Raw genomic sequence first — 15,876 nt, forward strand, 5'->3', positions numbered from 1 at the left:
ATTGCCTTGTAAGATGAGGGGAAATTTAACTATGCATTTTAGGGATAGATTTGATTTGTAATGGAAATGATATATGTCTTTGAGACCCAGGGAAGGGAATGGGCAAAAATACAGTGACAGTCGAATGTGAAGAACTTTCTGGACTTCCTGAGTCAGTACAAGTTTGACTGGAACTGAGGATTTGTGGAGAATGAGTGTGGGGCAAAGCCATTTTATAGAGGAATTTTTCTACTGGCAGAAGGGTTAATGCCGTTTTAGAAGTTAGGAAGTTAGTGAGATGGTTATTGGAAAGGTTAAATACAACAAAAGCAGCTAGCTCAATATTGGAGGTAGAGCAGAATCTCGATAGATACTAATTTAAAATATCATTGATTAAAATTGCCTTTTATACATTTCAGGTATCTTATATAGAATAAGAAGTGAAAATATTATTGAGAGATGAATATTAGTTCTCATTAAGGTACTTTCTGCCTACTTCTTTGGAAAGAGTTGATATATAAAAAAAGAGTTGATAGGTTTCAGCAACTAAAAATGTCAAGCCCTTGAGCAGTTGAATATGATTAAGTACAGGTGTTGACTCTGGGTTATAATTCATAACTTTTAAGTGACTTTAAGAAATCTTTAATGGTGTGGATGTCTTATTATCTACAATATAAGTACAATAGCAGTAACTGTTAGGCAGAGTTTTTTGGTGCTCTGTACGTTTAAAGAACTATATTGTATGATTTTGTAGTGTGTTGCTTCTGATCAGTTAAGTGGTATCAGTAATAACCAAAGGCTTTTTTCCTTCCTACTACACTAACATAAGCTTCATATTTACCAGTTTTCATGTTTATATACCTATATCTTTTTTTTTTCCTCTTTGTTCATCTTGTTCTTCCTACTTAATGTTTTGTTTTTGAGTTACTCCTTAAAAGCATATTATTTTTAATTTATACGAACTCTTACTATTAGGAGAAAATAATAAAAATTTGTAAGGTTTCTCAGAACCTGACTGACCTACTTTGTTATTCTCTCCTAAATATCTATTTGTCTCAAGATTGGGGATGATTTTTTATTTCTAGCATTGCTTGATTGCTTTCATATAAATTAACTAGTTTGTTAAAAGTTCTGCATAAGTCATGTATAATTTCTTTAATTTTAGATTGGTCTCTCAAAGTCAGCCACATGTGCATGTTATTTTACTAAGCGTTTTGAAAACCTTGGTTAATTTTTTATTATGTCAGAGATAGGGTCGGTTTTTTTCCTGTTGACCAGGATTTTGTTTTGAGCCTTTTCATATAATGAAAGAGTAGAGGAGAGGGAAGAGAAGCAAAGCAAAAGCAAATTTTTTTGGCTACCCATAGTTCTATTTTCTATTCCAGCATTAAACAGTTAGCCTGTAGCATAGACTGAATTATTTGGGGGCCTTTGCTATGTCTCAGATAATAAGTTTTCTCCTGGAAAATGAAGGTTAAAGACTTTAAAGGCTACTTTTGATTGATTTGTTATTGTAAATAAGTACAACCCACCAAGTCTTGTTATGCGGTTCCATTTATGCTGTGCATCAAGTAATTAACAGTTTATCTTACATTACTAGACAATTATTTTCGTTTTTGTATGTTTACACAATATTTTATTTTTCCAGAGGACTGTAAATATATCCATTTGAGGTAATTAAAATCTGATTGATAGAACCCTTTTTCATTTGCTTCAGACTCTGAAAGCTTAAGAGGCTTAAATCTATAGCCTTTTTAGCAGAATTTTGTTAGCAGAATGGTTTTTTTGGTTCTTTTCTGTGTCCTAGATTCTTTAAGAAGGTAAATTGATTTTTGAAGTAAATACAATAAATCAAGATGCCCTTTCCCCACTTCGTAACTTAAGGAAGGTAGCTAAAACTGCACATCTTATTTAATACAGAGGTAGAGAAATATTATAAGCTTGAGGTTCAGCTATGAATTAGATTCTGTTTTTGCTCAAATTGCTTTCATTGTCAAGATGAGAAGGGGCTTTATGTAGATTAAGACTAGAGGTTTTTTTTTTTTAATTGTTTAAATGTTTATTTATTTTGAGAGAGAGAGAGAGACAGAGTGTGAGTGGGAGAAGGGAGAGAGAGAGAGAGAGAGAGAGAGAGAATCCAAAGCAGGTTCCACCAGGTTCTGAGCTGTCAGCACAGAGCCCAATGCGGGGCTTGAACTCACAAACCACCAGATCATGACGTGAGCCGAAGTTGGATGCTTAACTGACCGAACCACCCAGGCACCCCAGGGCTAGAGTTTTAAAGTGCACCTGTCGGGGCACTTGGGGGGCTCAGTCTGTTGAACATTCAACTCTTGATCTCAGCTCAGGTCTTGATCTCAGGATCATGAGTTCAAGCCCCACGTTGGGCTCTGCACTGGGTCTGAAGCCTACTTAAAAAAAATTAAGTGCACCTGTAAACCTGGGCTTAAACTACACTACTAAATCAGAGCATCTGGAGTGTTCAATAAACAGCTTTAACTCCTGCTTTAAAAAAATTTTTTTAATGTTTATTTATTTCTGAGACAGAGAGAGACAGAGCATGAATGGGGGAGGGGCAGAGAGAGAGGGAGACACAGAATCCGAAACAGGCTCCAGGCTCTGAGCTGTCAGCACAGAGCCCGATGCGGGGCTCGAACTCACAAACCATGAGATCATGACCTGAGCCAAAGTTGGTCGTTCAACCGACGGAGCCACCCAGGCGCCCCTTTAACTCCTGCTTTCAACCACTTCTCTCCACCATAAAATAAAGAATTTGTCACCGGGGCACCTGGGTGTTTCACTCGGTTGAGTGTCCAACTTCCACTCACTCAAGTCATGATCTTATGGTTCATAAGTTCCAGCCTCACGTTGGGCCCACTTCAGAACCTGCCCCCCCCCTGCCTCTCCCCTGCTTGCACTCTCTCTCTTATGCTAAGTAAAATAAGTCTGTCAGAGAAAGACAGATATCATATGATTTCACTCATATGTAGAATTTGAGAAACTTAATAGATGACCATAGGGGGAGAAAAGGAAAAATAACATACAGAGAGAGAAGCAAACCATAAGAGACTCTTAAATACAGAGAACAGAGGGTTGATGGCAGTGGAGGGTTGGGGGGGCACGGGGAAAATGGGTGATGGGCATTGAGGAGGGCACTTGTTGGGATGAGCACTGGTTGTATGTAAGCGATCAATCACGGGAATCTACTCCTGAAGTCAAGACTACACTTTATGTTAGCTAACTTGACAATAAAATATATAGATATAGATATAGATATAGATATAGATGCACACACATATGTATGTATTATATACCTTTAAAAGTAATTGAGTACATAAACATTAACAATTTTTGAGGAATTTTTGTCATGTCATTTATGGAAAGTAAATAGGAACTGGCATTTTTCAGTGTTTATGAATAAAACTATAGATGTTGAGTTGCTAATACAAGTTTAGCACTCTCCCTTCTCTTTAATGACCTATAGAATTCTAAGGAAGTTGGGAATCATAGTTCTGACACAAGGTATGACTTTGTTTGAAAAGTGGATTAGAAATTCGAAAAGGAAAAGATTTTTTTGAGCAGGATATCCTTATCTTGATTTCTAGCATTGTATTTAATAATATTTCTTCTACTGGTTTGGTAAAGTGCCCCCTAACCTTTTAGTAATTGTGGTGAGACTCTCGGTTAGAATACAGATGGTCAAAACATACATACATACATTGTTTGTTTGTTTGTCTGTTTATGAGAGACAGAGAGCACGAGAGGAGGAGGGGCAAAGAGAGAGACGCACACACAGAATCTGAAGCAGGCTCCAGGCTCTGAGCTGTCAGCACAAAGCCTGACGTTGGACTCGAACTCACGAACCAGGAGATCATGACATGAGCCAAAGTCAGATGATTAACTGACTGAGCCACCCAGGCACCCCTCAAAACATTTATTCTTACCACATAGGAGAAACTGGAAAGAATGTGAAATTATGTGGCATGCAGGATTTGGTGCTATGATTTAAGGTTCAGTATATACATGTAATATTTTTTTTTCTAGAGTATGTACTTTATTTTTTTATTTTTATTTATATTTGTAAGAGTCTGTACTTTCATTATATAATACCTTTTGGTTTCATACTGGATTTGGGCTTTGAATCTTATAGGTATTGATGTCACCTTGAGTGCAAATAAAGATCTTTTGGCTTGAAACCTTACAATTCTCTCTCTCTCTCTCTCTCTCTCTCTCTCTCTCTCTCTCTCATTGCTTTTATCTGGTTGACATTGTTTTCTTTAGTTAAGTCTCACTATTCATCCTGATTGCCTAGTACACTAGTATCCTAGTGTACTTTGGCAGTGTATTTAGAGTACAGCAATTCTCTTTTAGCTGGTTCCCTACTTCTGGTTAGTCTTTCTAAATGCTGCTTTCCATTTGTTACTAACACAAAAACCAGTGTTGGCTCCCTCTGATTATCAGTTGAGATCCAGACTTATATTCCTATCTGGACTTTCCTATCCTTCATACCAACCTGATGTGATAAACTTTTATCTTCTACTACTCCTCAGTATAATTTCTTACTGTACTCAGCTCTCAGGTAAGCCTTGTTTATTTCAGCCTGTTTTTTCTCTGATGCTTTTCCCTGTTACTTGTCATGCCTTTCTTCCTCTTCTTTACCAATATATTTTTTCCCCTATATTTAAAGGCCTTGATGATTAATTCTTAATTGAACCTATACTTAAAGTCCTTGTTAGTGAATATTATTCTTTTTATTAGATAAGATTTGTTTTTCCAACCACATTGTCCACTCATTGAGACTAAGCTCCTATTTTTTTTTTTTTGTTTTTAATTCTCAAAAGACTTAGCCTATTGTTAGATATATAAGCAAGCTTTCTTTAAATGGGGAATTTCTATTTAGCAAAGCATATTGTGGTCTTATATATGTGTTGAGCGGGTGACAGTTTATATACTGGTTTATATACCAAGGAATTCCTTATCTCTGTATTGTGTAGTGGTAGAAGATAGAAAAAAACATAAGTCAAATAGGTTCATCTTGACCATATACCCTCTTATTCCCAAGAAAACACCAGACATGCAATTTGGAATATAAGGTTTCTGTGACAGGTGGTTTACATAAAGTACTGCTGTGAAGCCTATATACTTAGATACATCATGTATTTTAAAACCTATTTCGACATCTAACTAGAATGCTTCTGAAAACTGAATATAGCCTAGATTTAAGTAGAAATATAGCAAAGCAGTTCACTGAAGTCTTGAATTTCTGAAGTATATTTTTATTTCTGAAATCCTTCCTAGTTAGATTTAGCATCCTAAACACTAGATTTATCTTTCTTATTCAAATCTTATCTTATGGAATAAGATATTAGACTTTGAATGAATGAGTAAATTGATCAAACTTTAATCCATTTATAATAATCGAAAATGGTGAACTCACTTCTGCCACATCACACCAGAAAATAAATATTCAGAATGTCCAGTGCCATATGAGTAGTCAAATACGTCTCACCAAGTAAAATATTTCTCTTTTGACTGGTTCTTAGTAAAGAAGGCACATAAATATTAAAAGTTACAACTTTAGTATAAGCATTGACATTTTGCATTTATTCACTTAGTGAATAGATTTTATGATAGAAATGATTTCTGTAATAACTAAAAAGAATTTTTGGCTCATCTTATTTGCTGTGACCTCAGAATATACTGGAGCCACTCAGGGAAGTTCTGGGCTGGAAATTCTGTAAATGAGTGTATAATAGAGGGATAAGAGAAGACAGCTAAGAAAGACATCAACATTTAGGTGGTAGTTTGAGCAAGTAAAGGAATAGCCTAAGAAGAAATGGCCAGAGAAACTAGAAGAAAATCAGGAGAATGTGGTTATAATGAATCTGCGAAAGGGATTATATCAGTGCTCTGAAGCTAGACGCTACTGACAGGCAACTCAAGATTTCTGAAGAATGGCTACTTGACTTAGCATCATGAAGACAAATCATTGGTGTCCTTTTTGAGATCAGCTTCTGAGAGCATGGTGGAAGCATACCAAACTGCAGTGGGTTAAGTTCTAAGGAGGGAGGAAAGAAGTAGGGCAGGTACAGACGGCTCTTTCCAAAAAATTTGACCTTGAACTAGAGGAAAGAAAGCAATAGTAGAATGGGGATTAATGTCCAAGGATGGCTGACATGATTGATTTACTGTAGAATCTTAAGGCTGCTTAAATGTTAATGGGAGAATATTAGTGAATAGAGATGCTACAAATACTGGAGAGAGAGAGGCATACTAGATTGAGGTCTCAGGAAATACAAGGATACAAGGAACAATCTGTGGAGCAAATTTCCTTGGGAGAGGGTAAGATTCATAGCAGAGACGGTAGAGAGATTGGCCATAAACAGAAGGTAATGTTTTCTGTTTCACTGCTGGAAAGAAGGAAAGATTGGGTACAACCAAAAAGGGGCCTTGGTTTTCCAAACATCACATGCATTTTCCCTAATGAAGTGAGCAAGATGAAGTCTTTGCTGCTGAGTAGCAAAAGAGAAGAAAAAAGTATTGGAAATGTGAGAGAAGTCAGGAAGATATGAGAAAGGTGCTTTGTTATGAAAGGAAATGATGCAGGATTGATGGGTAAAAAGTCTTTGTGATGGAATCCATAAGCCTAGCTTATGGGTCATTTTCTCCTGTAACAAATCATTTGATAAGAAGGCTTTACTATAGTTTATTATTTTCATTCATCTCTTTTATATGTTTAAAAATGTATAGTGTAAAATAATTTTTATGGTAATAGCGGCTTTCTCCTTGTGGCTAGTCAGTGCAAAGCCAAAATTTCAAGTAAAATTTGTGCAAATTTCTCTTGAAGTTAAACCGATTTATTGTGCTTAAAAAATGACTTGCGCAAACAGTACATGTTCATTATAAAAACTTTAAAGCAAGACCAAACTGATGAAGAAGATTTGAAAATTGCTCAATAGCTCACTGCCCAGGCATCATTTTATTAGCATTTGGTCAGTGTTATTGAGAGAAACAATTTCATAAAAATATGATCACTAATGTATATGCTATTTTAAATAGAATGCTACATTTTATTTTGGGTTTGAAGGAAAGAAAAAACTGAAGTAATATAGAAGAAATGACTGAACTTCAGGTAATTTTTTCACAAAAGATATGTTTTCTTAAATGATTCTGCTAGATAGAGTTAAGAAATAGGATCATGAGAACACTGAGAGATTGGAGAAATTATTTTTTAATTACATGTTTCATCTTTATATGTCCATCTGTTGATCCCTTATTGTGAAAGATGAGGAAATTAGCACACTTAACGTTTTTACCTCCCTTTCCTTATCTCTGAATTTTTGTTATTTATAACTTTTCATAGTTTATAATACATATGTTCTGTTTTGTTTGCATTATTTCTGTAGTTGTTCAGTCTTACTTATATGTTAGAATGTATTAATGCAGTCTGTTTGCCATTAATCTCTATTCCTGTCAAAATCTATCCTTGAAAAACAGGCTGGCTGGATTTAAAATTCTTGAGTCACTGTTTCTTTCCTTAGAACTTAGAAGACTTCTCTCCACTGTCTTTTGGCATAGAGCTGCGGCCTTGGAAAATTCTGAATGAAGCCTTATATGTGACTTGATTTTACAGATTTTGTTCTTGGTGATGTGTATTGTATGGTGTCAATGATTCCGTATCAGTTGGTTTACCAACTTGCAGCTGGTCAGTGTTTGTTTCAGTGTTTGTTTATGCCAGCTTACTTGGAATGTGAAACTTTGAACGTGGCCGTGATTTTTAAGTGGGCCACCTTCTTAACTGATAGGATGCCTTTCAAAGATTGTGAGAAAAATAATGGTGTTTGCCTTTTGTAACTAGTCCATTTAGAGTATATTAGAGAGGAGTATATTAAAACCTGAATGAACTTAGAAATGCTAGGATTTAGTTCTTTTGTGCTCTAGAGTTATAATAAATAAGGGGACAGATCCTTGAGTTATAGTATTCCCATCACTGATATCTAGAAGAAATAGTGAAGAAGATACAGCCATTAAAGTATTTCTTAAAGAATCACTTTTTGCCAAAGATCAGTGGTCAGCTTTCTGTACTTACCTTTCTTTACCTCTAAGCAACATTTGCTATAGTTGAGTACTCTGCCCTTTTTGAAACATTTTCTTCCCCTCAGTCCCATAAGAGCATTTCCTTACATTTTCTCTCACGTTGTCACCCCTTCTTAGTCTCTTTTGCCAAATCTTCCTTCCCATCAAACATTTGAGTGTTGGAGTGCTCTTTTCACATGACATCATCCAGATCCATAACTTTAAACATATCTGATAACTCCCAACTTTATATCTTAGTCATGACCTTCATCCTACATCTAGTCCATCTCTCAAATATATTCCCAGTCCAAACATTTCTCCTCCATTTTATTTCAAGTTAACCACTCATCTGGTCATCTCTCATCTGTACCATTACCACCAACTCCTGATGAGTCTTTCTGCCATTCTTCTTGTCCTCTCCCTTAAAGTGTGTTCTTTTTAAAGTAGCCAAAGTGGCCTCTTACCGTAAATCATATGTTATTACCCTGTCTCCTCTTTATTTACTTAAAACTCTCCAATTAATGGCTTCCCATTACAGTTAGAATAAAATGCATGCTCACATCACTTATGAATGAATGTGAACTGCTTTACTTCTCCAACTCACCCTCTGTTTACCATCCTCTCCTGTGGTTCACCCACACTGACCTTTTATTTCTATTTCTGAAGCACTTCAAGCTTGTTCCCATTTTAAGGATTTTATACTTCCTTCTTAGATCCTTTGCGCTCAGATCTTCATATTACTGCCTCCTTCTGGCCATTCTGGCCTCGGGACTAGTGTCATCTCCTTAGAGAGGCCTCCCTTACTATCCTAGCTAAAGTATGGCACAGCAGCGTGATCATTCCCCTCCCTGCACACACATGCTGTATCACATTAGCTTATTTTATACAGAACAGTACCAAAAAAGTCTTTTTTTTTTTTAGTTTATTTATTTTGAGTGTGGGGCGGGGGGGGGGGGGGTGGGGGGTGGGTTGGGGGCAGAGAAAGATAATCCCAAGCAGACTCTGCACCATCAGAGCAGAGCCCCATGTGGGGCTCAAACTCACAAACTGTGAGATTATGACCTGAACTGAGATCCAGAGTCGGACGCCTAACCCGACTGCGCCACCAAGCACCACCCCCCCCCCCCGCAAAGTTTTAAAAAATCAGATAAAATCCCATCACCAAAGAAATTTCTTGATTTGACAAAATTTTTTTTGATCTCACATTTTTTTACTAAATTAAACAGGAAACTTTGTCACTAATGTAAGTAGAAAATTAGTATCACCTGTAGATATTGAGATAATAAAAACAAATACAATGAAAACTGCATACTTACTAATTTTTTTAGCCTTTAGAAGCTCTGAGACTGAGGCCTGCTCTGTTGATAAAGAGATACATTTATAAATGTTAGATGTTAAATACCAACAGCATCAAACTGATATTTTCTCTTTGATATAGTCAGAAGGACTGAAGAGAATTGAAATGGAAATAACTTTCTCATTTAACAGTTCGGTATGATATAGTATAGTCTTCAAGATGACTAAAGTCATCTTCTTTACCAGTACAGTGTTTCCCCCAAAGGGGAATTATAATAATTGTAATAATCATAATAATCAGTGTTTTAAAGTGAAGCTGAAATAAATAACTTTGGTATGGACTAGGGTAAAATGTTGTGAACTAGTAAGAATTAGTGGGGGAAAATCTCACAAAACTTATTTTAACCTGTCCCAAGGTGAACTGAATGATATGAAACGGTATTACTCAAAACTAATGTTTGAGTATGTTACTATGCAATTTCTTCTAAATTACTGATTCCTTTTTTTTTAATTACTAATTCCTACATCATTTAAAAAATAGTATATGCCCCAGTTGCTGAAAGAGCTTATGTGTGGGGCTGTCTGCCAAGCACTTTACATATATTATCTGATTTAATTATACCCATTCTCTGAGAGGTAGAAACATCTTCATTTTAAAGATGTGAAAATGAGATCCTTAGAGGTTCAGTGATTTGTTTAAGAATTTATGACCAATAAGCTTGTCTGACTTCAGAACCCTTACTTTTAACCACTAAATTTTGTACTAAATCAGATAAAATGCGAAGGAATGCTATAAGTGTACAGTGAAGTCTATTCAACTTGGAGCATATGGCCACCAAATTTTCTGTAAGCTTATATTTTATAGCTGTTTTAGGCTTCATGTCATCACAAGGCTATTCAGTCTTAAAGGATAACTTTAATATTTCCTTCACTTAATTTTTATCTTAATTTTGGCAATATTTAGTATCAAAAATAAATTTAAGTTCTTGTACTATATTACCACTCACATACAAGTGAATATAATAATACTAACCTTCAGGCATAGGAACAGCAGTGCAATCCACAGTGTATAGGGCCTGTGATTTGAGTTTTTTTCCTGTAGTAGGGGAATGGATTAGTGATGATCCAGTCATAACTCCTTTTCTAGCCTAATCCTTGGCAGACTCCAGGCAAAGTGCAACCTAGAGGATAATTTGAAGGTTATAAGATAGACAAGTGCTATTTCCCTTTATTCTGGTTTTCTATTTGGATTAATTCAGATGATCAGAGAGCTTTATTTTCTTTGCTTTTAGAAGAATTACGACTCCTAAGTTTCTCTCTGTTATCTGCTCAGTTAAAATTGAGGAATGTAATCAAGAAATTGCCATTTGAAACCTGCTGATGCATTTGCTATTGTTGAGGACATCGCTATAGTTACTTACTGGCTCGTACATAAAGATGACTATATAGGATATTTTTCACTTGGAGTGTCATAAAATGTAGTTCTTTTTATAACTGAACTGACCATGCTGCCTTTGTTGCTTTGCCAAGAAGCTTTTGTTTTTATTTTCCTTTTTTATTGTGCCATTTGTGTAAGATGCCTCAAATCCTGATAAGTAATACCGTGCTTCCAGGGAGACGTTTTTCTTGCTTTTCGAATATTCATACAATTTACCTAAATCACTGTCTGTCTAGTGTGTTTACGAGTAAGATATAATATGCATTCTCCTTTCTTGCTAATTTTGTTCATATAATTTATATGGCACTATTTAATATATCATCAGTTTTATGCCAAGAATTTTTTATGCCAAGTATTTTAAATACTTAGATTTTAATTGTAACAATATACTTACATTTTTTTATTTATATTACTGAGTAGCTCCACATTAAGATACAAATGGCTCAATTATTTTTAATTCTAGAAAATTATATTTAAAAATTCTTTGTAACCTGTAATGAGAATATCTTGGTCTTTGGTATGGAAGAATGAGCTATGGCCACTGTTTTTCTTTCATTAAACTCAGTCAAACTTTCTCTCATGATCCCTGTGATATCTTTATCTAAAATAATCGATGTTTTATGTTTGAAAACATCTCAATTTGGGTATATAATCTAGTTGGTAATTTAAATTAAATTAATTTGTTTATAAATGTGTTTTTTGTTTTGTGGGTATATCACTGCTTTCTGTTTATAATATTTCTCAGTATTTGTTCATTTTTGTGATACTGTTCTTTATCTGGTAATTTGAGTAAATCCAGTTGAATTATGTTGCCACATTATGTCTTCAAAAGGGCATAAAGTCAGTACACATGCTTCAGTAATATCTGGTTGTTTTACCCTTATGTTTCCAGTTGGCAATTTGAAATTATGGCTTCAACTGCACTTTAAATATGTGATAATAGCATGTGTTTCTAATAAGGGCCAGCACCATTTTGTTCAGATAGTGTGAATGGTTGTCACTCATATATGACAAATGCACCTTCATCTGCTTCTTTGATAGCCCCCTAAAAACCATACCCTCAAATCAGGCCGATGAAATTAGCTGCTGTGTAAATTGTGTGTCTGAGTGGTTCATTATCTAATCACCGTCAGAACCACAGTGATAAAGTAGATTGAAGCAGGGAAGAGGTCTGCCAGATGATTTCACCCCCCCCCCACCCCAAATCCGGTTTCCCTTGGAAACCCTAATAGTGCAGTTTAGAACTTCAGGCTCTCATGCCTGGAATTCAGTGTCTTTTAATGTACCAAACCGGAAAATAGCAGTAGTTCTGGAGCATAATTTTCTTTCTGTAAAGATTAATTTTATTTATTTCAATCAGTTTTTGAAATATTGAGGCTCTTGAATTACTGTTTTTGTTGCTAGTGCCCTAAATATTACTAAATAGTACCAAAAAACCACTATGTCCTACTTGAAAGAATTCAGAATAATTTGAATAAATTGTTAACTTTCCAGGAATCTTTGATAATGGCCTTCTGTATTGTTTATTGGATTGCTTCTCTTTAATTCATTTTAGGTGCTTTTGAAGATGATGATATCACGCATGTTGAAGGAAGTGTAGATCCTATTCGAGATATAGAAATAATACACGAAGAGCTTCAGCTTAAAGATGAGGAAATGATTGGGCCCATTATAGATAAACTAGAAAAAGTGGCTGTGAGAGGAGGAGATAAAAAATTAAAACCTGAATATGTAAGTAAAAATTTACAGCTTATTTGATACTTGAGTTCATTTTTTAAATTATTTTTTTTTACAATAATGCATCTAATAAAATATCTAATATTGTTATGGAACTTTAGAATCCAAGGATAATTTCCATTAAAAAATCATGGAGAAACTTCATTTTCTTTTGGCAACAAAGCGTCATGATGACAGTCTGTTTAAGGTGTTCTTAGCAAGGCATGTTTAGCAGGAATATTGAGTATTTACATGGTTACAATGTGTATCCTCAAGTTGTAGTGTTAGAAAAGTGTGGTTTTATGATGAAAACCTTATGGATTTAGAGAAATGAATGAATATGAGTTTTGTGGATTTGAAGAAGTGATTTATATAAGGAATTGGTCTTCCATAGGGGTTGACTGAATGAATGTAGTATTAGATAATTTTAATCTTTTATGGAATGAAAACACATGTCATTGTCTTTAATATTCAAATGTATTTTTTATCACGTTGTAGTGAGAAATTATTAGTAATATAATTAGTGTTTCAAAATCAGTTTGGAAGCTTTTAGTTTATGGTCAAATTGTCTTTTACATTAGAAAAGTGATGGCCTTAATCATATATTTTCTTGGGGCACCTGGCTGGCTTGGTCAGTGGAGAGGATGACTGTTGATCTCAGGGTTGTAGGTTCAAGCCCCACATTGGGTATAGAAATTACTTTAAAATAAATAAAATCTTTTTAAAAATTACATATTTTCTCACTAGTATCTTCCCTAAACCGTACTTGCTTTTTATGCTTTTTGTCATAGGAAGGATTTTCTGTCTTTTTAATTTTTCATGTATTTTTAATACATGTGTTTATTTTTAATTTTCTCATGTCTGGAAACTGATTATCCTTTCCCTTTTTTAATTTATTTGCAGTAAGTTTGGAAAACTCAGTTGATTAGAGAGTTCTACACTCTTAAGGAGGAAATCAATTACAGAATTAGCCTCGACGCTTGAGCAGACTATTAGTAAATTATGGTCAATAGTGCTTGGACTTGGAACAAGGAGACCTGTGTTGGACCACTGATTTCCTTGGTAGTCTGGAACAAGCCCAATTCATTTTACTTCTCTTAACATCATGGCTATTTCAGTCATTTCTTAGTCAAATAGAACAGAGAAAGGAGGGAGATTTGTCTGAGGGAATTGTATAAGATTTAGGACAGAGAAGGGGATTGAAAGTACGGGTATGAAAAATACTCCTTTTTAAAAAGGGAAAAACATTGTGAGAAAGATGGTCAAAATTGAAAACCATTCATTTGCCCCAAACAACATGGTTACTGATAAAAATAAATCCTTAAGCAGTCATTCCTTAGTTTATTGAAAGTTACTGACATCCCTATGTCTTTCAGAAACATCAACTATCTTAAAAATAAATTTATCAATGTTGCTTTTTAGATGGGAGAAAGGGGCATCAGGTTCTTCTTAAGTCCTTGAGCTACCATTTCCTGGCCTTTCCTCTCAAAAGAAAACTAGAATGTTGAGTGTTATTTTTAATTCCCTGTAACAGTATTTTATTCTTATTTCTAAGGATATTCCTAAAATTTCTGTATCAGATTTGAAAGCATCACTTGGACTTGTGTTTACAGAAGAATCTGAACACCTTCTCCCCATTCAGCTCTTCTGGATAGATGGAATGCGTTATGTAATTTTCTTGTTTCCCAAAACTGTGATCATTCCATCGGTTTCTTTCCTCATATTAGACTCAGCTGCTTCAGAATGAATTACAGTTCAGTATTTCTTAACCTTTTTTTTTCATTATCACTGTCCCAAAGGAAAAAAGTTAATTAAAATTTAATTTAAATTAATTTAATTTCTTACTAATGAGAAATTAGATACTAATGAGTAAGGATTTGTTGGATAGGGTTGAACTTTGGAGGGCCACAAGCCATTTAAATAACTAAGGTTTTTTTCCCCCATAAGAATTAATTTTTGCCCCTCTAGGAGTAATATCACCCTCACTGAGAATGTATGCCATAGATTTTTGTTGCAAACCCAGTACTGGTAAATACGGTAAAACACATGGCTTTTAGAAATTTTTTTTCGTTTTTAGCAGAAACAGGATTTGGGTTGGATCTGTAACTTAATTTGGCGAGAATTAAGATCTCTTACAGCACTGAATCATTTAGTGCAGGGAGATCTTCTTTTTCTTTTTATTGAGCCAGGCATTTTTGGACACTTTTTATATATGTCATCTTATTTAAACCCCACAACATGTGAGACATAAATTATCTCCATGTTAAAACTGAGGAAGCCTAAATTTCAAGAGATTTTATGAATTGCTCAAGATTTCATGCTTAGTAAATTGTAGAACAAGTTTTTCAGCAAGATCAGTCTGACTTCAGGGCCAATTTGTCTTTTTTTTTTTTTTTTTTTTTTTTTTTAAAGTAAGCTCTAGGCCCAACACGGGGCTTGAACTTATATCAAGTCACATGCTCTACAGACTGAGTCAGCCAGGCACCCCTGTCTTTTTTTTTTTTTTAACATTTTTTAAAATTGTGAAATGTATTCCAAAAAGATGCATATGTATTTAAAAAATAGTTGTAAAATAAAGGCTAGTAAAACCTACTTTCATGTCAAGAAATAGATCATTATTAGCATCCAAAAATATCTGCATCACTTACCAGTCTTAACCCTCTTCATCTTCCCACAGCTAACCACAATTCTGAAATTTATAATAATATCCTTGCTTTTTTATACCAGTGTATGTGCCACCTAAAACAATATGAATTAGTTTTTCCTGATTTAAAACTTGATGTAGTGTCATTTTATATGTATTTATATGAGCATTTTTCACTCAACATTATTTTGTGCACCCATTCATGTAGCATTTATCTTTAATTCATTTGTTTTCCTTACTGTAAAATATTTTACTGAAAAAATGTATCATAATTTAAAAATCCATTTTACTGTCACTGGGCATTTGAACCCCCCTCTCCCCCCCCCCCCCGCCAAGTTTTTGATAATTATGAACAATGCAGCTCTTTTACATCCCGGTGCATATAATGGTAGTGTAAGGCATTCATTCATCTAGAAGTAGGAGTGTATATGTATCTTCAGCTTTACTAGATAGCACTGCTTCCTAGTGTATGAGAGTTTATCCTCTTGCCAACACTTGGTATTGTCAGATTTTGTTTCATTTTGCAAACTGTGGTATGATGGCATTTGGTTAGGGCTCTGATTTGTAGTTCTCTATTTAAGATTGGAGACCTTTCTTTTTTTTTTTTTTAATATTTGTTGACTCTTAGATTTCCTCTTTGTTCCTCTTAGATTTCCACTTTTTAAGTGCTAGTTCTAATTTTGCCCATTTTCTTTTGGATCACTGTCTTGTTCTCATTACTTTGTTA

General features: G+C 34.7%; 1 protein-coding gene across 1 annotated transcript in view; it reads left to right on the forward strand.

The window, feature by feature from the left end:
- Positions 1-15,876, forward strand: part of OLA1 (Obg like ATPase 1) — a 171,569-nt gene that overhangs the window by 91,271 nt on the left and 64,422 nt on the right. Inside the window, exon 5 of the mRNA XM_019459948.2 lies at positions 12,345-12,520. Coding sequence (XP_019315493.1) covers positions 12,345-12,520 — 176 coding nt within the window. The remainder of the gene's footprint in view (positions 1-12,344; positions 12,521-15,876) is intronic.

The sequence above is a fragment of the Panthera pardus genome, unplaced genomic scaffold, assembly GCF_024362965.1.
Source record: "Panthera pardus isolate Hobbes unplaced genomic scaffold, ASM2436296v1 HiC_scaffold_10, whole genome shotgun sequence".
Lineage (NCBI taxonomy): Eukaryota > Metazoa > Chordata > Mammalia > Carnivora > Felidae > Panthera > Panthera pardus.